The sequence below is a fragment of the Antennarius striatus genome, chromosome 14 (assembly GCF_040054535.1).
Source record: "Antennarius striatus isolate MH-2024 chromosome 14, ASM4005453v1, whole genome shotgun sequence".
NCBI lineage: Eukaryota > Metazoa > Chordata > Actinopteri > Lophiiformes > Antennariidae > Antennarius > Antennarius striatus.
In genome coordinates this window covers 17,124,539-17,147,433 of record NC_090789.1, presented here as the reverse complement: position 1 = coordinate 17,147,433, position 22,895 = coordinate 17,124,539, and the positions used below count along the sequence as shown (strand labels likewise).

The following is a 22,895-nucleotide window of genomic DNA, read 5'->3' as shown; positions in this document are numbered from 1 at the left end:
GTCATGTATCTTTCATTTTCCACAGGTGAAAGCAAAATTATTCAATAAATACCTCAGTATTTATTAGGTTTAATGATCTATATTTATCAAACGTTTGCAAAAACCAAATCTATGAAACAGCTCAGTACATGCAAGATGTCTTGTTACACAAAGTACAGGTATGTCTTTTTACTTACAATGAATTTGATTGGGAGTTTTTTTCAAATAAAAACTATCTTACCAGTATATCTGATAACATGTACTGCATACAATTGGAATAGAATAGCATTGTTTCCAAGTATAGGTGAATATAAAAAGATAGATGGATCTGATCAAATATAGAGCACAATAATTTTATTTTACATTAGTCTTTCCTAAATAACAGTGCAAATGTTCTCAGAAAAAACATTTTAATTCAGAAGTCTTGTCAATTGAGAATACATCATATCATACCTAAATAAAATGTCTAAAGGCCTAATAGAGTCCCGGGTTCTCAACTGTGTTTTACAGAGATGTAGTCTCTTTGTTTTTGAAATTATACTCTTTAAAAACATTTCTAACACTTCTTTATAGAAAAAGGGAGAAAGCTACTTAAATGGAATAATTTAACAATACTCTAATGTTCATAATTTGAATAACACAATATTAATATTGTATTTTCAATCCGTCATATTTGTGTATTTTTAAAATCGGCTTCACTTCAACCATTCCTAACAGTCGTGAGGTGCGCTTCTCGTTGTGTTCAACAATGGAGATTCTTCAGAAAGCCTCCCTGACTCTTCCGTCTCCTCCCAGACGACCAATCAACTGAGCGGCTTGGCTTTAACTGGAATGGAGGCGACTTTCCAATCGTACTACGGCGACGCCATGACCCACAATCCAGAACGGTATGTGTTCCTTTGATTGGCTTCCTCTCGTATGACTCTAAACCAATCATAGGCCCTCATCTCTAAATTAGACCAACCGTCAATAACGGTAACAAATATAAACCAATCAGCTGTAGAGGAGGGCGGGCCTTTCCTTCACGTTACTGCCCTTAGTAATTTAGCCATCCAGAGAAAAAAATTTGAAGCCGACAGTCGCCATTTTTCAGAAGCTCGACCAGCGTACCGACGGGAAGCAGTTTTAAATCTAAATCTGTAATCTTTAAGTAATTGAAGTGTACGTTCATTCAAGGATCAATGTCTCGATTCAACAATAATCGCGGCGGCATTGGAATGAATAACTTCCAGGCACGAAGAGGCGGTGGAGCTGGCGGCCCGATGCGGGGGGGAATAATGGGAAACCCGAACGTCAGGAATCACCCTTTCCAGAATCAGAACCAAAATCGGAGGGGTGCAAACAACAACTTCAACAGACCCCCGAACCACGGAGTCTCTGTCAGTCCACAGAAGCCTCAACAGAACCAGCAGCTTCCGATCATCCCTCCACCGAGTCCTGGGCCTGCTCTCACCATGAAGGGCCCAATGCAGCAGCAGCAGGAGCAGCAACAACGGAACCCGACCAACGCTTCTCCTCAGCCCAAAATTCAGTCTCCTGTGTCCAAAACTGTCCCATCCCCCCAGCCAAACCAGCCGAACAAGAACCAGAACCAAAACCAGCAGTTGAAGTCACTAACTGGCAATGCGAACAACGCTCAGAAGCCGAAGCAGCCTCAGCACTCAAACCCGAAGTCAACGCCTCAGCAAGGCCAGAAGACAGGGCCTCATCAGGGCCAGAGAGCCGCACCATCCGGACCGAAGCCCCAACGGGAGCGAGAGGAGTCGGGCCAAACGGCCACAAACAGAGCTGCAGCCGATTCAGACGGGAGCGAGACGAAGGTTTTTCATATTTTCTGTGATTTACCGTTAATGTGGTGGATGGCGTCGATAGGCATTGTCTTCGCAAGCTAAGTTAGCCATTTCTGTTTTGTTCAAGGTGCGCTCGATTCTGTGATTTTCGTCGTCCGTGGGGCGGAGTGTCCGTGATTGTGTTCTATGACTGCCTTGTATATCTGTGAGTCAATCGCCCGCTGCTTATTTTTGCGGTACAAGCGGTGACTAAAAACGGGCGCTCTTTATTCTAGTCTTCCTAGCTGGCCGCCATCTTGTCTTTTATCCCCTCAGCAGTGCTTCGAGCCAGATTTTTGTGTTCCATTTAGTTCGTTCCAAACAGAAACGGTATTATAACGTTTATGGTTTTACGTTCCACCTATGAATTGACTTTCCTAAACCGATTAGAATTTAAAAAAAAAATAGTTCCCGAACCGGTAACGTTACGTTTAAATTTAATTGGCAATTAAGACAAATTGGTTTACATACTGTAGATACTTCCCTACAGTAAACAGGACAACAGCTCTGATCCGTACGGAACAGAGGATGGAGAATCGGAGGGAGACGGTGAAGTTTACTGATTGAATAACTATTCCTGAACATTAAAAAATGTCTGCCATGCACGTATCCCGTTATTTTTTTCCTAGACTTGTGTGTGACAGTTCGGTTATACTGTGAACACACTGCCTATAAAGTAACTGTCTTTAAGTCGGTGGTATGATATCAATGACTTGCAAAGAACAAACCCCTTTGTGATCGAATTGTGTATTAATATTAATAGTTCAGGGGCATAAAAGAGTTCTGATTTATATTTTGTAACTAAACAGGAATTCAAGGCCACACTGTCCATGCTACTGAAGCCCGGAGAGAAGACGTACACACAGCGGTGTCGTCTGTTCATCGGTAACCTGCCCAACGACATTACAGAGGAGGATTTCAAGAAGCTGTTTGCCAAATATGGAGAGCCAAGTGAGGTCTTCATCAACAAAGGCAAAGGATTTGGATTCATTCGTTTGGTATGACATTTCATTCTTACATTAACAAAAAAACATTAACAAAAAACAAACAAAAAAAACAATATAAAAAAAGGGCGGCAGTGGCTCAGTGGTAAAGCGGGCGGTAGAGCAGGTCGTCCTATGATTCAAGATCGGCGGTTCGATTCCCGCTCCCGCCCCCCCCAAAATATACCCGGAGGTGAGCTGACAGTGGGAGGTGTCAGCTCATCTCCGGAGCACTGCCGAGGCACCCTTGAGCAAGGTGCCGTCCCCTTTACAAAAAAAATTGCTCATTTGAGGCGCACCAAGAAGGAGCTGCCTGCCACTCTACCTCCCCTGCATGCCTACAGGCCCCCTTGTGTGTGTGTGTGTGTGTGTGTGTGTGTGTGTGTGATACAGGGGCCTGTACTCACATGTATGCATGCGTTTGTAATCAGTAGCTAGAGTGTGCTGTCTTAATTTCCCTTCGGGGATCAAACCAGTATATAAAATTAAAAAAAAAAAAAAAATTAACATAATTGCAATGTTGTGTGTTGTTATGGAGCTAAAGTTGGAAATCGTTCCAGACTTCTTAAAGCCCTGTAGTTCCAGTTTTAGGAAGCCTGCATTTGTCAGTAACTCGTTCTCATCATAGCATTGTGGGAAATTCCCCTGATCAAGTCCTGTAATATTCCTTATCTGTTGTTGTTTTTTTTTGCAGGAGTCTCGTGCTCTTGCAGAAATAGCAAAGGCTGAGTTGGACGACACCCCCATGAAAGGCAGACCACTCCGTGTGCGGTTTGCCACACACTCTGCAGCACTGTCTGTGAAGAATCTGTCTCCTTTTGTTTCCAACGAGCTCCTGGAAGAGGCTTTCTCACAGTTCGGGATGGTTGAGAGGGCTGTTGTTATTGTGGATGATCGTGGGCGCTCCACGGGCAAGGGCATTGTGGAGTTTGCCTCCAAACCCGCTGCCAGAAAGGCTCTTGATCGATGCAACGAGGGCGTCTTTCTTCTCACTTCGTAAGTGCCGTTTGTAATAAGGGCTGGTGCAATTAGTCTTTTGGTCTGGGTTTAGACATTTGTGTGATAAGTTGCCACTGAAATGCCAGCACAACTGATGGAATGCTTCAATGTCTTTTGGAATGAGATGCTGTTTAGGGAATAGGCGGAATTGAGTTGAAAGCTGTTACTCATTATAATGATTTCTGTGACTGTATACAGAGATAAAACAACAGAATTTACTCTTTAGAGGAGAAGGAGCTGAATTTTATCAACAATGATCAATGTTTAATTAGATTCCATTAAGTGGGCATGATTTTAAGTGCAGGCGTGGGACTGACTGATCAAATACTTTCTGTTACACGCTGTAAAATAATTTTTCTGCTGGTAATATTGTGTTTACATCCTCATAGAAGTAAAGACTTTCATGCAAAAATTTTAGCATAACTTGGGGAGACAAGCAAGTAATGCATGACCAATGTCGTTATTTGGTCATCCGAGCTGTCCAGTCAAAATAGAGGTAAATAGCTGTATTGAGAACCACGATTAAGGATCAGTGGATGGTCCAGATGAGGCTCCTGTCTGAAATTAAAAATGGTAACAGTTGGAAGCTCTTAAAATCATTATAATGTTTTCGCTTAACTTCGATCAACAGCATCAACATGTGCCAGTAGGTGCTATTGTACTTCTGTCTCGTACTCGTCCCCAAACAGCAAAGTGTTCCAGCCTGCACCGTTTAATTTAATTGGAATCTGGGGTTATCACTGGAAATACAAATCCCACAAGATGCCTGAGCAGTTTGTCACAACTGAAAGTACTAAACGTTTATTCATTTATACAAGGGATTGTTTGTAACCATTGCCTATATTTTTTTTTTTGGGTTCGTTTCAACACGTTTAGGTCACCCCGGCCTGTTGTTGTTGAGCCTCTGGAGCAGTTTGATGATGAAGATGGTCTTCCAGAGAAACTGGCACAGAAGAACCCCAGATATCAAGCGTAAGCATATTACTGTTTTCATTTTAGCTTCAAGCAGCGCTACTTTGAATTTGACTTGGTTAAGGTGTCTGGTTTTTTTAAATGTTGCCAGTAATCTCTGGTCAGTTCGCTGTTTATTTTAGCATCAGATGGCGTAACATGAGTATGGGGGGTTTGACATTCTGGGTGGAAAAAAAAGAAGAAAAAAATGTCCTGTGTTGTAAATCTGTGCAAATCCATTAAGGTGGAAGGGGAGTGGCTGGTAAATTTTTGAATTTATCATGGAAAGGTCTTTGGCAGATCAGGACTTTATCTGGTGCGTATGCAGCTCTCTTAATAGAACATGTTGGTTCTATTGATTTTATCTTCAGAGAGCGTGAGGAACCTCCCCGCTTTGCTCGTCCAGGCACATTTGAGTTTGAGTACTCCAAGCGCTGGAAGTCCCTTGATGAAATGGAGAAGCAGCAGAGACAGCAGGTGGAAAAGAACATGGCTGAAGCTCGTGAGAAGCTGGAGAGCGAAATGGAGGATGCATACCATGAGCATCAGGCCAACCTACTCCGACAAGGCAAGCCTGTACCAGTTAGATGCTTTTTGTCCTGCTTTTTAATACATGAGGAGAAAATAAACAAGCACTGATCCATGTGCTATAGTTGAAGCTATTTGTTTTTTGTATCTTCACAGATCTGCTGAGACGTCAAGAGGAACTGAGACGCATGGAGGAGTTGCACAGTCAGGAGATGCAAAAGAGGAAGGAGATGCAGCTCAGGTACTGGAGATGTTTTGCATTCCAAACTGTTTGAGGTGAATTATAATCTAATCTGACATAGGTCACTCATTACTTACTGTCAATGACTGCATTGTTCAGTTTGTGTCATTATGTGTGTATTCACGTTTAATCAAAAGTTGTAGATGTTCTTGCTAATTTTGGACCAGAGTAGATTTATATTTTCATCGATGTGTACAGACAGGAAGAAGAGCGTCGCAGGCGGGAGGAAGAGATGCTTCGGAAGAGAGAGATGGAAGAGCAGATGCGCCGCCAGCGTGAGGAAAACTACAGGATGGGCAACTTCATGGATGTGAGCCAGACCTAGCTTTACAATATGACACTAATCTACACTGAAATGCCATGAAGTGAACAATGTGTTAATGTTGACTTGGTTTCATGTTTGTTTTAAAGAGGGACCGAGAAATGAGAATGTCTGCTGCTGGATCTTTGGGCATGGGCGGTGAGTTTGTTTTCCCTAATTCCATTGTTCAGTGACTGACTTGTATCTATTGGTGAAGAGAAAGGGTCACTAATGGCGGATACTACACAAAGCACAACTCCTTTCATCAGGACCTTACAGTCTTGCATAACTAAACTTTAACATCTTTAGAAAATCAAAACTGCTATTCTGGTGGTGCAGGAATGATCAGTCTTCCAAGAACCTGTTATAAAGGGCTTTTTTTCCCTATGTTGAACAGTTTGTCAGTGTATGACTGGTGCTTTACACTTTGCTTTGCAGTTAAATATTTTTATATCAAAGTACGCTTTTGCAGTGGCAAGAGCATGTAGAATATGCATATGCTCTAATTTTTAAAAATATTTGTAAAACTTAAAACCTGAATCAAATTTACTGAAACGGCGTTATTTCAGTCACAGTGGGCCCGTGGCCCTTCCTTAAATAATCCAAGTACTTCGATTACTAAATATCCTTTGCTTGTATCTATACAACTATACATAAACAAATACAGAGCTAAAAACTCACTCCACCCAAACCTACAAAAACAATGACACTGGTGATCAGATAAGTTGTTTGATATCTTGATGTTTACAATATCTTTGCAGCAATATGATGCTTTCAGAGAGGCAAAACACAGAGGCTCCTAGATACAAACTATTATTGCTGGAACACAGTAATCCAACAGAGAGGTTGGATCCACAGAGTCCAACCTGTCCTGGAGCTGGGTTTGCAGAGAGGTCTCTCAAAAAAGTGTCATGTCAATCATATCAAGAGTAAAACACTAAATTTCCTTATTACTGCTTGCTTTTGTTAGGAGGATTCTTCATGAAGAACGGTGCTTTTAACTGGAAAGGTAATTGGGCTAAGAAAGATGAGGAAACCTGAATTAAGTTATTATACTTGAAATGGCAAAAGCTCGTGAGAGGTGTCTTCACTTGCGAGGTCATGTGGTTTTTTAGACTTTGTCTGGAAATTGGTGGTCTACAGTAAACAAATTGGTTTTGCGCTCAGAGTTGTCCTTCAAAGGCAGTGTTTGTATTTGACGTTGTTGCCATGTTTCTTTTAGATATGCCTTTTGGTGCAGCTAACCAGAAGTTTGCTATGGGTGGACTAGGCTTTGAGGGACAGCAAGGAATGGGACCTTCTTCAGCAGGCTTGATGGGCAACGAAATGGTAATGTATCCTACTCTTTATAAGATCAGTAGTTAATGTAGTCAGTGTTTGTCTTTCCTTTTTGTTGGAGAGACTCCCAGCTGATATTAAACAAAGACACTGGCTGGTCAAGTAAGATCAGAAAAGAAGATTTGTGTTGCCATCTGTTTTCAGATGGCCTGCTGGTTGTTGAATGTAACAGATATTGCTTGCCTAACAAGGTTTCGGCGGTGGCCTTAGTTAGCTTCACTTGAGCCCTGCTGTTCTCCTGCTTTGAAACCATCAGCTTGCACTAAAGTAAAATAAATTATTTTATGACTAGAGTACAGACTTCTGTGGCTTTGTTATTCCCATCATTGTTAAAACAGAGTTCTGTTCCTGCAAGCCCTGTCCCATTCGAGCTGGACAGCACTTTTTCTTCATTGAAAGCAAAACAGCACTGTAACTTTTCTATTTATTGATAAATGATTGGCACAGTCTTCACATCTGTTCTCAGATGTGAAGACTGTTTTTTGTTGTAGTGTGAAATCCTGTGTGAACTCTTTTTGTGCTATAAACCAGTAGGAGACATGTGGTCACTTTGCAGTTCTTCATTTGAACCAACAACTTTTTTTCATTAGCAGCTTCTTTTTTGATACCGAACATTTATATTTTTTTAGTGCAGGCTGATGGTGGAGCCATGAGTAAAAAGAACTGTATTACGTCAAGATTTTCTGATAGGGGCAGGTAAAGCTTTTTATCTGTTGATGGTGTTGGCAAGTACTGGACTATGCTCTATGGTTCTTGAAGAATTGTGATACAAATGTTAAGTGAGTTGAAAATGGCAGTGGCTGAGTGTGTCAGCATTTTGGACTGGAACACGTTTCTTGGTAAAATGGTTCCAAGTTGCTGTGAAATTTTGTTTAATAAAACTTGTGGGCTTTTCTAGGGGGCTGGGTATTGCTAAAAAAAAACTTTGGCACTAGTACTCCGACACAAGCTTGAGTAACTTTTTTTTTTATATCTAATTTTGTTAAATCAATTTCAAAGAGACATTTTGTATTTTACTACAATTACTCTCTCTGAATGAGAAAACTTAAATATTGTATGACTGGACTAAAATGAAAAAAAAATTATGTGTACCATACCATACATATCGTGACCAAATACAGCAGGTCGTCCAATCAGAAACAGAATCTGTTCTGTCTTATAAATAAACGATGATGGGTGTGGCTTCGGAGAATAGTAGCAGACTGACATTTCATTGGTTTCACAAATCCAAAATATACAGTAGGTCTGGTCTGACAATCATAAATGGTGTTAGTTTGACATATATTTCCCTTGTTTAAATGAGAGCAACATGCTTGCTGTCTGGTTATCCATGTCCATAGTTTAAGGTGAGAATGACTTTGAACTTTGATACAGTAGGCCAGTATGTCTTGACCACACATTTGTTTTGCTGTTTTCTTTTAGTGGTCTTGGCAGGCTAATGTGCAGTATTAAGTTCGGTAAGTCATTAAGCAGCTGGCTTATGTGCAGACAAAGCATTTTCATTACTTTCGATTACTAAAGTAATTTGGACAGTGCCAGTGTGAAAGTTTTTTTTACCCAGCCCTACATTTGTAGCATTTGAGTGAAAAAATAATGACGTACCTGGATTTATGTTTTCAATTCAACATCCACCGTTAATGGAATAGCTAAGGTTTCTGAAGTGTTTTGACATGAGTTGCTTATCAGTAGTTCCTATATGACGTACAATAGACGCTGATGTTGTTGTTGGTGAAGCAGAATGAGTACAGCTCTTTTTTGCGTGCTAGATAAAAATACATTTTCTGGCACCGTCATCCAGAACAGTGAATTGCTTTATATCCTATACCATACAAGTAATTAAGTTGGGGCTCTGCTGATTACCATGTACCAAGCACTGATTACCACACCTTAAGATACCATCTCAAGTGAATTGGAAGTGACTTTAAAGACTGCTTGAGCCATAATCCAGTATATCATGTTCACACACCACCTAATGTCATGGTCAGTGTGGAAAGCTAAAGTTCAGAGTTTTCTTTTTCAAGTAGATGAATGTGGTCTGTGATGCACGGTCGTTGGCAATGATCAGTTTCACCTTTCCTGAACTTGTGAAATGTGTAGCTTGACACATTGTGGGTTTTATTCTTTAACTTGAGTATAAAGCACTGTTTAATTTACTAGAGTGTTGGGTAGATTCATCTCAAAACCCTGTACCTATCCTATTCTTTGTACTGCGTGACACATGTTCTGTAATGACCATAATGTTCAACTTAAGGCATGTGCTTAGATCATTCTCTGTTGGAAGTTTGGAATTTACTCACTGACACCCTTCTGTTTTCATAGGGCTTGTCTGAGTTGCCATCTAAACTGCATATTGATCAGCAAGTTAATCTTCTTTGATAAACAGTTATGGTTAATGTCTTGCAATGTATTCATTTAATTTTTCCTAAGTTGCCCAATATATAACTTAAATTTCTGGTACAATCAAAGTACCACCGATCATGGCAACACTTAGTTTTTTCTACATTGCAGTGTCATGAGAGGTGCTGTTATGTCAGGCACAAGTCAGTCAAGTCATTCAGAAAATTAACAGCCCTACATTGTTTGGTAGTTTCCAAGGAAACATGAAAAATACCTCCAATTAGAGGTTAAGTTATGTTTTGCATCATTAAATGGCTGTGTAAAAATTTAATCTGATGAGTTAGACTTGATAACAATTTAAAGACAAAAGGGTAGTCTTGGCATGCAATGGAGAGACCTTACTACGTAGGCACTGACTAATAAAAGCATTACCCTTTCTTCCTTTTCCGTATGTAACCTGTGGCACCTGTGGACCTTCATATTGGAACGAACGGTTTCTTCGGATGTGTCTCCTGCTGGTTGTGTTTTAAATCTGCTCACGATATCAAACATGACACCCCTATTGCCATACACTTCACATGGACATGAACTGTGTGTGCTGGACACACCCCATACCCCACACCTCATATTCCTTTCTGCCTCCCCCATCAAATTGACCCCTACAGTGCAACGAGCGCTTTGCCCAAGGTGGTCCCAGGGGAATGGGTCCTGGTAACGCCGGGTATGGCAGGGTCCGTGAAGAGTTTGATGGTCCTTCTAAGAAACCTCGTTTTTAAGCACTGCTCTATGATGCTCTCTGCAGCACCACTTGTATAGATTTTTCCCACCAAGCGTGAATTCCTTGTATTTAAGTTTAAATTGTTGCTACGTTTTAGCCTGACAATTTACTCCTTTTTATGAAAAACGTCAATATTTTCATTTTTTACTTTGTACTGTCATTAGTATAGAAGTAGAAGTCACCCTCATGTGGTCTGTCAGTTATTTCTGACCCGTGTATGATTTTCTTTTCTAGATGTATTATGCTCTGTGAGTCGCCGTGAAGTGATAATTGTAACATTTTTCTCAACCTTTCTAGAGCTGTGTTTTCTGCCATACATTTGGAGTTCAAGCATGTGTTATATAATAAAGAGACATTGGTTCTATAAGGTCAAACCTTTAATATTTATTCCTAAACTTGCAAGGTACAGTGCTTTCAGAGGGCAATTTTTGCCCAACTACTGGTTGCACCAATGAAATAATAGATGGCTGTACCACATTAGGTCTTAAAGGGTCTATGTGTTATTTTTCACATTCCTGATCTTCAGTGGTTTGTGTAGAGCGGTGGGTCTGGCTGAACCATATACTTACAGAAAATGTGACATGGCACATCTTCATTTTTTACAAAGACGTATGAACAAAAAAAGGTGCAATAAAAAATGAGTTGTTTTATAAAGCAAGAATTAATTTTGTTATTTGGTTGGAGCAGCAGCACATCAGTATCTGCAAATAGACTGGACAGCATCCACCGTTTAGTCAAAAGACTTAAATATAGATTTCTACACTATGATACGTACTGTGCTGAGGGAAAACATTTTTTTTTTTGTTGAAGATTTTCATTATTTTAGACAAAACAAACACATTAATGTTCAGTGTTGGGGTTTTTTTGAAGTTGATTCTACAGTCATGCTTCAGGAAACCAGAAATATGACACATAGAGCCTTTAAGAAAGCCTGTGGTATGTAGTCTGTGATTGTGAGTAGCTTTTATCACAACACTTTTCTCATAAGACTCAATCTGCCACTGACTTACAGTCCGTGTTGAAAGACTGAGGTTATTAACGACGTTTACATGCAGTACAATGTTGTTCATTCCAATAATGATTGTCATACTAGCAAGATTGTTTCTCAGAGATTGAGATATTCATAACCCCAGTTTCTGCCAAAGCTGATTATGTTTAATCATTTTTTGTATTTGACAACATGTGTTCATTGAACATCAGTAAGCTTTTAGCTTCATTACGGAGATACTGACTTTGCACTATAAGGTGTGATGTTTGTATCAGCTAGGAAAGCAGATCTGCCTGTAATATCCCTAATATACATACATTAAAAAGAAGTTGACGTCATTCTTGCCTAGTTCTATTCACACAAGCGGAGCTAACCGGAAATTTTCTTAAATAACCACAAAAGATGTTTCTAGAAGGCAACTGAATGAGTTGACCTATATTAGACCTGGGTCTGTCCCTACCTGCTCCTTGAAAAATATCAGATTAACACAAACTTGCATGTAAACGTTGCCTCATTCAGGGTTGGGATATTTTTTTGGTCCAGCAGAATTCACCTGAGTTCATGGGATAGGAGTACAGTTAGTCTTTACTGACATTTCCAAACAGCTTACTGGAATTGCCAATATTTTAGTGACTCCAATGACTTTCCATGTTGTGTCATGACAAAATTTGACTGTCCAAGACTAGCAGTGGGGTTAGTTGTACTGCATGATAACCATCAGAAATTCATTGGTTGTTGATGTCTTTACTCTTCATATGATTCAAAAATACTGAAGTGGTAAAGCTACATGACAGTAAAGTCACGTCAAGGCACACTGAACAAGGATTAGGAGAATTCTTCTTAACAAAGCGTACCTTTAAAAAGCACAAAGTTCCGGACATACAATTTTGTGTCCAGGCATTTAGTTCTGATAATCTTGGTGTGTATTGCAGTGGACATGTGTCTGTTCCATTTTGTTACTGACAAGATATTCTACCATTTCGATGGTAAAGTTTACCTTCTAAATTAAACTTCAGTATATATTGCATTTCCTTGGTGATAGATATACCACTTGATTCACGGAAGATCTAAGGATGCTTTGTTCTGTGGGCAGGCCTTTTTTTCCCCTCGTGGTAATTTGAGACCGCAGTATTGTCTTTTTATTTAACTAAAGTTTGACTTGTCCCAGGTTACCTGCTCTTTAATAACCCACACAAAAACCAACATAATGTTTGGTCTCACTGGATTCAAAGCAATTGAGTCATACCCAGTGTGTGCTTGCAACTTCAATGATGGGATTCCCTTTTGTTGACATTTGGACCATGGATCACAACTCAACTGTAAAAACTGCTAAAATGTCTTCTATGTAAAGATGTCAACCTATTAATTTCAGTTTTTGACATTACTCCGATATGAAAGGAGTTGTTGTGTTGTACAAGCAACATTCATATAGTTACTCTGCCGACCTCTCCACACTGATCGTCAGTCAGTACCAGTTTTGGCTTGGCATCACTTGGAATCAAACAGATTCTGGCTTGCCGCAGCAAGCATTTTTCAAAGTTGTGTGGTGGGAGGAGATGGGCTTTACAGTTGAGTGTAAGTATTCTTGCATTTATTTTTAACTGTATGTCTGTGTAGGTTCTCAGTTATCCAGGTCATGGTTATCTAAAGCTGTCTGAATGAATCCACTGGATTTTAAGAAAGTTTCTTGAAGACATTTTGCCTCTCATCCAAGAGGCTTCTTCAGTTCTTGTGGTGGCTGGTCTTGTCCCAGCCTTGGTCCCTGTGAGGTGTCGTCAGTGCTAATCAGTTTTGAAAACTACTCAGCAGATTAACCCAGGTGATGTGTTTCGTGACCCTCATTAGTATGCAAAGGCTCGGTGAAACTTACTTCAACGACACCCCGTGGCACCCCCACCAAACATTGTTGAGGAGCCAGATGGGTTTCTACTATGGTCGTTGAATGTGAATACCACTGACAACACCTCAGTGTTCATAAGCTGGGTCAAAACTGGCCGCCACGAGAACTGAAGAAGCCTCTTGGATGAGATGCGAAACGTCTTAAAGAAACTTTCTTTAATTCAGTGGATTCATTTAAACAGCTTTGGATTTTTAACTTGCATAATTGACTGCGTTTTTGTGATGGAGCATACTTATTTCATTTATCTTGACTCTAGCTTGACTGACATTCTCTGAACCACTGAAAGTATTACATTACTTGAGTTTTCCAGAAGATTCCCCACTACTTTCCAGGAGATTCCCCATTATGCATAACGTTTTAGTATCATTGATAACAATCGTCTTTTTATAATGTCAAGTGGTTTGCTTGGACAAAGTTTGAACCTGTAACTCAGTGTCTTCACTGCATCCCATAAGTTTATTTTCTCCATTTGTCATATAGGCAAAGAAAGTCTCTGAATCAGAATGAGAAAATAATCTTTAAATTATATACTCTCCTCTTGTCCACAGTCTAAAAAAGTGCAATAACTAAAAATTTTTTTAACTAACTTGTAAAAACTACCCAAGAAATCTTCCCTCGTGATGTGGCATCTCGGAGTCCAACACCCGGAATGGCTGCAAAACACAGGATGGTGATACTTGATGGAATTTGGTAACATGATTCGAAATTATTGAGTGTTCATCTACAATGTTACGTGTGTTTGTGTTACTTTTTTTAACAGGTTTGATCGTCTTTAAAGATTGTGGATTTCGGAAAATTTTGTGGCTGTATAGCGTGGATTCAGAAATGCTTAAGTGAAGACAAACTCAACACTTGCACAATGGAGGAAATACTAGGATTGAAAGTGCACCCTATGAAGGAGTAATTATGAATAGACCGCAAGAAAATGAAGCTGATGTGAAGTAGTTTTATATATTCCTCTTGCCCGACTACGCCAACCATTACAGAAAATCTACATAACCATTTCTAAAAATGTTTCTTGAATGATAAGAAGTTACATTGTTTGAATATTAGAAAATATAGTATATTACACTGATATATTTTACTGAAGACGTGCTTTACGTATGTAAAATATTATTCTTTTGAGGATGGAAGTCTGTGGAAGGGTCGTCTGTTGTCCACACCACCAGATTGGTGTTTGCTGGTCGTGTATCTTTCGTAACAGAAAATTTCACTTCAGTGTGGAACCAATTTATTCAGGTTGTTTTTGGATGCTGGTGGATAAGTTATCAGGCCACAGTCCTGACCTCCAAGTGCAAACTGGAAGGCAACTTTAAACTAGATTTTTGTTAACCTTTCCCAAGATTTAGAGTTTTCCAGGTTTAATAGATTTCTAAATGAAAGCTACTATTTCTAGAGTTACGTTGGCCTTAAATTCTTGGCCTATCCATGGATTTGTCCTTTTCTTATTCATTTAACTTGAACTTATTTCGACAAAATTCTCTTGGAGTTACTTGTTTAATGCTAGCTTGAAAATCGTATCAGACAAAACAAATTAGTCAAGTCAGTGACAGTTAATGTACTCGAATTTGAAAGATGAGATATTTGCTCAATTTTAAACAGAAGGGTAAATACAACACCAGCAAAATTCCATAATAATGGAATGCTTTACAGAAACTTATATTAAATAATGACTTGATAGCGAATAAATGTTAAACAGGATCAAGAATGATCCCAAGCGAGCTGCCCAGCTTCCACATTAGAAGTACAAGCTTTTGTTGAGTCCAAGGAAGTGAAACGTTTAGAACTTCTAATGTTGTATCTGTGTCTTGGTTTTGTGTACAATTTCTTTTTCTTTAACAGGTTTGGCCATCTTAGAAGGTGGTGGAGTATGAGAAGGAACTTTCCACACCAAGAAACTCGAAAGTCTGTAGCTTCTTTTGGAATTGCTTTGTTTTTTATGTAACCAGATCGGCCATGAGGAACAAATGGAACCAGTTTTTGACAATGAAAGCAGCATTTACACAGATTTATTATGTGAATGGTTCCATCTATACAACTGGCGTGCTCATGTGGAAGATAGTTTTGAATATGTCTTACCAACACACAAGATTGAACTTTCTGCGTTACGAGATCTAGCGTCCTGTTTCGGAACACTTTCTCTTTTCACTATTAGACTCAAATGGAAACCAAACTTTGGCACTGAGGTACTGACAAGAAGTTCATAATCAAGGTTTGTTTCAAGTAAGGATGCACCAGCAGCACTTTTTTTTCAGTACTCAATATTGCTGCATCCTGATTTTGAAGATTTCTCCACGCACACAGTACAAAGGGTGTCAAACTCATTTTCACCAAGGGCCATCAACATAATGGCTGTCCTCAAAAGGCCAGATATAACTTTAAAATGGAACTAAATGGAACTCGATGTAATCTAAGTCGTAAACATTAGTTGCACAGAAAAAAACATCTTTATATTTTTAGACACTTTATTGCTCTCGTGGGCCACATAAAATCATGTGAAGGGTCACATTTGGCCCGTGGGCCTTGACTTTGACACATGTGGACTACAAAGTAGCTACATAATAAGGTTTGTACTGAGAGGTCTTATATTGCCATTACACAAACTGATTTACTTTTTTTAAATACCAAATTTATAAATTTTTTGACAATGACTGTGAGCAAATTCTGACAAAAATGTAACTGTCAAGTACATTAAAATACTAGTAATCTACAAATCCTCTCGGTAAGATTTCTTTGTTTTAGTATGAGGTGAAATAAACGGTAGAACACGGATAACAACCTGCTTGCCCCGTGCAGCTACTGCTGCAAACAGACAGGAGCTATCTCACTAAACTTATATACTATATTTTAGTGTAAAGTTTGTCTAGCCAGAGGGCTGTTCATGTAGTCTGCTTAAAACATGACATGAGTTGCTGTGGCCCTAATGAACTTTTAATGTAAAAAATTGGTTAAATTAAAAAATGTCATGCTGTTACTTTTGAGTAAACAGATTAGTTGCATGCTGTTTTGCGGCATGGATATTTTATGCACACGACAGTAATTGCAGGTGTCATTTGTAGAATTTCAGCAGCTGTCATGGGAACGGGGGCGAGAAAAAAAAATCAACAAAGCAGCTTGATATAAACAATTGATGTTTTCCGGCGTTAATTCAAATATAAAATTACTAGAAAATTATCCTGAAAATATATAAAATGGTAAATTGATGAGCGCTGGCACCCATTCAGAGCTCTGAGCAGATATTGAGTACAATTACTTCCCCTAGTTTGCTTTAAATAAAGTGGAACCTTTTCTCACTGACATTCTTAGGCTCTTTATCATCAAACAAAAAACATTTGCATGTACTTAAATCACAAGGACAACAGTAGGTTTGCCTCTAATTGGACTTGGTGATTACCTTCTGGAAAAATGTATTAAGATACTGATCACAACTGTTATGTGACACAATTTGACTTTGCATTGTTAATACTAAGATTGAAACAAAAGTTATATTATTGTTCTTTGAAGGTTCCATGATTTTACTATCTACACTTCACCCCATCCATACTTGTTTTGCGAACTATTCTTAACCAATAAGCTAATGACAGAACCTGTACTAGTACACCTCACCAATGTCATTGGCAACCTACATGAGGCAGGAAGCCCCATGCACCGTCTGGTTGAAGAGAGGATGCTGTGTTCTGCCTGTGTGATGGTGTGCATGCTTCATGTCACTGGGTAAATGAGAGGTGCGTTAGCTGCTGTCAGCTAGCTTGTCAAAGACGGGCTGCCCCTGTCCACAGTACAGGCTCTTCTCTGCTGTTGGGTTACATTGACGATGAGTAGTTCTGCAGAAGTCAGTGGACAGTAAAGCCTGGACTTGTTTGCACTGCAGCCAGAGGTATGCTTACACAGATCAGCTGAACGAGTAAGGTAAGTGTCCCATCCATGTTTACCATACAAGATCCATAGTTGTACATTAACTTAACTCCTCTCTTATACCGCGTCACTGGACAGTGACCTTTAAAGGGCTTCTGGCATCACACTTGGAAAGAATTGTATCACAGTGCAGATCTGTTTCACCTTTGTGTGTGTGGATGTGGAAAAGTGTTATTTCCAATGCAGCGTGTGCGTGTGTGGTTGTAGTACTAGAAACTACATACAACTGAGTCACTGGGTATTGCTTCATTACTTTCTAACTAAAGATGAACAAAATGTTTCAATGTAAGACTGTAAGCCATGAGAGGAGTATCATGTTTTTTTTCTGGTATTGCTTAGAATATTAAAGCAAAATGAAATAAATATGCACTCTGCAGCCTAAATCTTGTACATATGTACAAGTAATTTCATTTGTCTCCAATCAGTTTAGTCTTTCTTTCTTACCTGATACAAAAGCAACTTGGCAGTGGAAATAGGCAGGTTGTGTGCAACAATGATAAATGGGATAAAAGACCATCCCATGGGGGTGGCATTTTCTGCTTTAAAATCCTGTAAGAAAGCTTTTAAGTAGTCTCCCTGCCAGTCCTCTTTGACATCTTTAAATGTTGAGATTTGTTGTCTTTAGCAAATTGATCGGTTCATTCTGGTGGTAGAGCATGCATCATTTTTGGTTGTTGGTTTCCACGTAAAGCACTTCAAACACTGCACATCCCACACTTCACTTGACAAGAAGAAGCTACAGAAAATAAAATCTTTGGTTATCTGGTTAATTCAAACCTAAAAAAATTCTAATAAAAAAAGATTTCCACACAAAATATAAAATTATATGAAACTAAAGAGTCCCACAACTGCTATAATTACTCTTGTGGAAGGTTCACTTGGCAGATTAGTGTTCATGAGTCGCTGCTGTTCCCTGACCACACCAGGGTCTTTTTGGCCTTGATCAAGTGGTTCAGCTTCACCGACTATCGTTTCTCTCCCATCTTCTCCTCACTACTTCCATACCTCTGCCCTGATATCACATTGGAGAAAAGTCTGTATAACATTCAGTTACCCTCCGCCCGCTTTTCATTTGTGAAGCAACATCGTGCTCAGTTAAGTTCCATAATTGATTTGAAACCTGTAATTGTTTCAAAAGTAACGTGGATTGGCAAGCCAGTGTTATCTGGTTGCTTAAACGGCGATATATTCATTGAACCATAATATACTCCAGATTATGAACAGCTTGCAACCACTGTAGAACTGACAGTGGAAACAACACAAACAAATGTGTTGTTCAGCTCATTTCTTCACAGCCCTCTATGGTAACACTGGTTTTAATGACAGCAATCCCGCCAGAAAACCCCAAAAACTCCAGGAGGTCCGTTGTTGATCTCTGAACCGTTGCAAATGGATAAAATCATTCAAACTAAATGTTTTACATCTTGTTTCTCAGAGATTGTGTGGACACTGTATTTACCCTGGTAACGGTCATACTACCTCTGACACCCTCTGTCTGGTGCCAAATGGGATGTTTTGTGCTACTGGGTGGGGCTGTCTGCAGATTGAAGTCAAACATGTCACTTCATGCTTGGGTTGCTCTGGGTGGGATTATTGAAAATTAGATGTCCTGTTTGTAGCCCAGTGGTTGGTGCAGTTTACCTGTAGCCTGATTCTTGTACCAAACCTGAGACGTACCCTCCTTCAATATTTTTAATTTGAAATATGACTCATTTCAGGAGTTGTTAGTTTTTCACTTTGTGCATGTTTCTGTGCATTTAAAATTTGAAACAATGACTACACTAGTGAATTAGAACAGATGTGCTTGCATGGAATGAAAACGGTTATTTAACAAGCCACATGTAATTTGACAATGCACGTAAATAAATATATTTCCTCAAATCATAGCTCTGTAGCGTTTAAACCGGTATCAAAGAGAGACTATTAGATTCAGTGGGATTCTCCTCTTCCATGCGTTACAACTTGATGTCCATTTAACATTCAAAAACTCCACTTACATAATAAAATGATGCACCATATATACTACTTCACACTGACCTCATTCCAAGTTATCCAGTGATGAACATCTCCACACTGATAGGTACATTGAGCGCTTGAAAGTTTTCTTCCATGTGTACAGTAAAGTTCCAGGACCACCAGCAGAAAATGAAATTCAGCGATTTAGCAACAAACTATTTACGGTAATTTAAACATTTGTTTAAATGTTTAAATTACCCTCCCCATACTGATATTAAAACACCTTTTATATGTATTGTCTTTCCCACACTCTTATAGACTGTTTAAAACATTTTTGTATTCAAGAAGTTAATTACAAAATACACAGAAGTGCGCTGCGTTCCGCTAGTCTCAGAACGCAGCGCACACAAGAATGCTGTCAGCCAATAGCATACACATATGGTATCATGTGACGACCAACTAAAAGGCTGCAATGTAGTGAGGCCGTGCATCTTGAAGCGCAAATAAGTGAGGGATTACTGTATATCTGAACTGCCAGTAGTTGAATCAGATGCTAATATGCTAATTTAGCACCCCACACCAGTAGACCATTTTGCTCAACTTATACTTTGATACCCTAATAACCAGCTTCCCCTTGTCTAATTATAAAAACTGCTGATATAATGTCAAGATAAAGATAAACAATTATGCAATTTTTATGAAACTATCAAACTGCATTTGAAAGTAAAATCAACACAAATAATTTCCTTATGTTCATAACTATTCTGTCAACTGACCTCTAACAATCCGCTTCATAACATGTACACCTAATAGAGTGTAATGATCCATTTATGTTGTGACGTGAATAACAAAATGTTGCACACTTGCTGACAGTTGTAGATCTTACCAACCCAGACACTGCTGTGTCGTCCTATGCTACGCCCATTCAGCTGATACAAGGTTTAGGAGGTAACCGTTTGAGTCTGTGACAACACCAAGCGTCCTACATTCAAAGCATCATCGTTTCTGGTTTCAAACTTTCTGCAGTAATCTAGACTTGAAGGTGCATTACTTATAATATCTGAGGAGGAAAGCCAAGATATAGTTCTTGTAAGAAAAACTTGACTCTTGCTCTCTTTTCCTTCTCTCCTTGCGACTTCTAATTAAAATTTAAGTTTTGTTCTTCCTGTTGAACTTGAACAACTTGTTGTACCAGTGACCCACAAACCATTTTGAGAAAGTTCTTTGGGGCTGTGACACATTGCTCTTTGTTGTATGTAGGAGTTGTTTCATACCTGTACAGGGTCCCGGTTCTGCCTGGACTGTACAATTATTACTGTGTTTAGTCTTGGCACTGGAGGCTGTCCAGATCTGTCTATCTGCACTGTGAACGATATCCTTACAAATCCTCAGTTATGATTGGCCAATATCAATATGTCCTGAGTGTGATGCCAGAATATCCTTTTTGGCCTTTAATGGCCTCATCTAAAAGGGCGCTGCCCAAAGTCTGTAAAACTATAGAAAAGGACCAGGTCTACTTCTGCACAAAGTATTGAGGCAGCTCTCAGCTGTGTTTCTTTTTTCTATTTTTATTTCTTTCCAGCAACACCCCTGATGTGTCACTTTGAAGTCCAGTTTCACTTGGCTTTAAAACAATTACCTTCTCCAAGGATTGCACCACATTCAAACCTTGTCTTGAATATCTGATCCTCTGTGCATCTAGTAAATAAAGAATCAACTTCAGGGTGCTGAGATGCCTTTATAAACCTGTGTACTGTATATTAATGCAATTTCACAATTAATACAACATATGAACACATTAACACACATGGCGTTGGTTACTTTTGAAGCATGTTCACACTGTAACACCATAACCTACATTCATATTTAAAACAAGGCTTTTCTTTTGGGTCTCCAACTCCCACTGCAAACAACACACACACACGCACACACACACACACACACACACACATAGATGTTCGTGTTGTCATATCATCTTGTCAAGGTGGTAAACTCAACAGTAATGGTGTTGTGAAGCTGATGATGGTGACTAGTTCACTACCAGGCTCTCATTGTTTGTTTCTTGCCACAGGAGCCTCAAGGAGTTGGAGACTGAAAAGCTGTGATGTTGAACCCTGGTAAGAGCCTCTCACTGGTAAAAGGCAACAAAAGCATAATGAATAGGGGGAAAAAATTTTTTTTGTACATCAGAAGAGATGAATCTGTTTTTTGAGAAGTGTGACTTCTCAAATGCAGTAGCATTCAAGGAGCTAAATATCGTATAGAATCAATACATTTACCCATCACCTCCCCTGGTAAGCCATGTTTGAGCAACGTAGAGGTTTGTCTTACTTGATTTGAATTTGGTTTGATCAATGTGTTAAAATTGATCAATGTTTGATCAGTGTGCCAAAATATGAAATATTTATTAAGAGTTATATATCTTGGTGTAATTTAAATTTGTATCTCCGCACCATGTTTAATTCAGCCTTAATTGTCACCAGTGGAGGATGAGTAAATGTTGAAACTGCTCGTTTGAATCTGTACGTTCATGAAGGAAGTTCACTAACGGCTGCACTTCTTCTGTTCTTGTTAGGTGAAATAAACACTGGTGTGACTATAATGCTAGAGCTGCAGAAGATTCAGCACCAGCGCTGTGGTGATGTTACGATGACTTCAACGCTTGTTCTCCTGCAGGTTATTATCCAAACATGAATGGTTTACAAAATAGCTTTTAAAAAATGGCCTTTAACTCTAGAAAACTAATTCTGTTAAACAGTGGTTTGAATTTTACAAGTTGTTATGAATGTATTTTAAATGAATATCCTGAGAAATAACTTATGTTCTTTCTGCAGGTGTAGAAGATGCAGTGCAGGGAGACAACCAGCAGAGGGCAGGCTTGGAGTCCAGAGGAAGCTTTGTTCTTGGTCATAAGCTTAAATAATAAATGGCGTAAACATGAGGTTCTCGCTTTGTTTTTATTACAGTGAAGATTGTCAGAGAAAAAAAACAGTAATATATTTAAATTAACAATATTGAGACCAATTTTAATTCTTTTGAAAATAAAAAGGTCTGATGTGTGATTGAACACATGACGTTGCAGCAGACATGATCACATATAGAGCTAAGGCAGTTTGCTTATTGTGGATATATTACACAGCTAAAAGCTCTAGCAGAGCACTAAGCAGTTGATTGGCTGCCGGAGCAGTCTGCCTGCTGTCCTGCTCCAGTGCTCCTTCTCTGAAGTCCCTCCAGGCTCGTCCAGTTACAGCTGAGGGTAAAGGTGCAATGTTTCCGCTTCTACATCACACTTGTATCCTGAGGGTTGGCTGTCAACCCTGGAGGAGTTCCAGACTGCAGGGAAAGCAAGACGATACGACGGAGTCTAAAGGCACGAGTCATCTAAGGAAAGCTAAGAAAGCTAAATGTGGGTCATCTTGATGAGCTGCACCATAATGCTTTGACTCTGAACAGGCTGCATGCAGCAAAATAAATTTACACCACATGGTTAAACGTTTGTAGGAAAAAATGTACGTCCAGACAAAGTCCCACTGTTACAAGAAGACGTGCTAAAGAGGTTAACGTTTGCCAAAGAACACACAGCAACTGGCCAAAAAAACCAAACATTTTGTGTACTGTTGAAAGTCAGATTGTTTTTTTGGGGGGGTCTAAGAAACAGTGTCAGATGACCCCCAAACACTATTCAAGCCAGAGTACACTCTGAAAACATGAAGCATGGTGGAGCACCCATCATGATGTTAAGATGTTTCTGTTACAGGGGTGTCAGGTCTATTTATCATGGATAAGTTTACATATATCAGAAAACTTGGAAGAGATTGTGTTCTTATTTTTGGCCGTTCCAAATTGCCGGTAGGAAGAAGTGCGTGTGTGTG

General features: G+C 39.3%; 1 protein-coding gene across 4 annotated transcripts; it reads left to right on the top strand.

The window, feature by feature from the left end:
* The first annotated feature begins 1,021 nt into the window (after positions 1 to 1,021).
* Positions 1,022 to 21,964, top strand: sfpq (splicing factor proline/glutamine-rich). Of its 4 annotated transcripts, XR_011037998.1 has the most exons (13): positions 1,022 to 1,799; positions 2,618 to 2,806; positions 3,486 to 3,787; positions 4,667 to 4,762; positions 5,113 to 5,309; positions 5,426 to 5,510; positions 5,709 to 5,820; positions 5,922 to 5,970; positions 6,782 to 6,820; positions 7,034 to 7,140; positions 21,095 to 21,140; positions 21,599 to 21,699; positions 21,858 to 21,964. XR_011037998.1 is itself a non-coding variant. In XM_068333489.1 (11 exons), exons 1-11 carry the CDS (start codon positions 1,161 to 1,163, stop codon positions 10,260 to 10,262), a joined length of 1,926 nt encoding a protein of 641 aa, XP_068189590.1. In that variant the 5' UTR covers positions 1,023 to 1,160; the 3' UTR covers positions 10,263 to 12,112. The 4 variants fall into 4 exon arrangements, 2 of the variants coding, with proteins under 2 accessions (XP_068189590.1, XP_068189591.1); XR_011037999.1 differs by lacking the exon at positions 6,782 to 6,820 and having other exon boundaries at positions 1,023 to 1,799; XM_068333489.1 differs by lacking the exons at positions 21,095 to 21,140; positions 21,599 to 21,699; positions 21,858 to 21,964 and adding an exon at positions 10,152 to 12,112 and having other exon boundaries at positions 1,023 to 1,799.
* Positions 21,965 to 22,895: the final 931 nt, after the last annotated feature.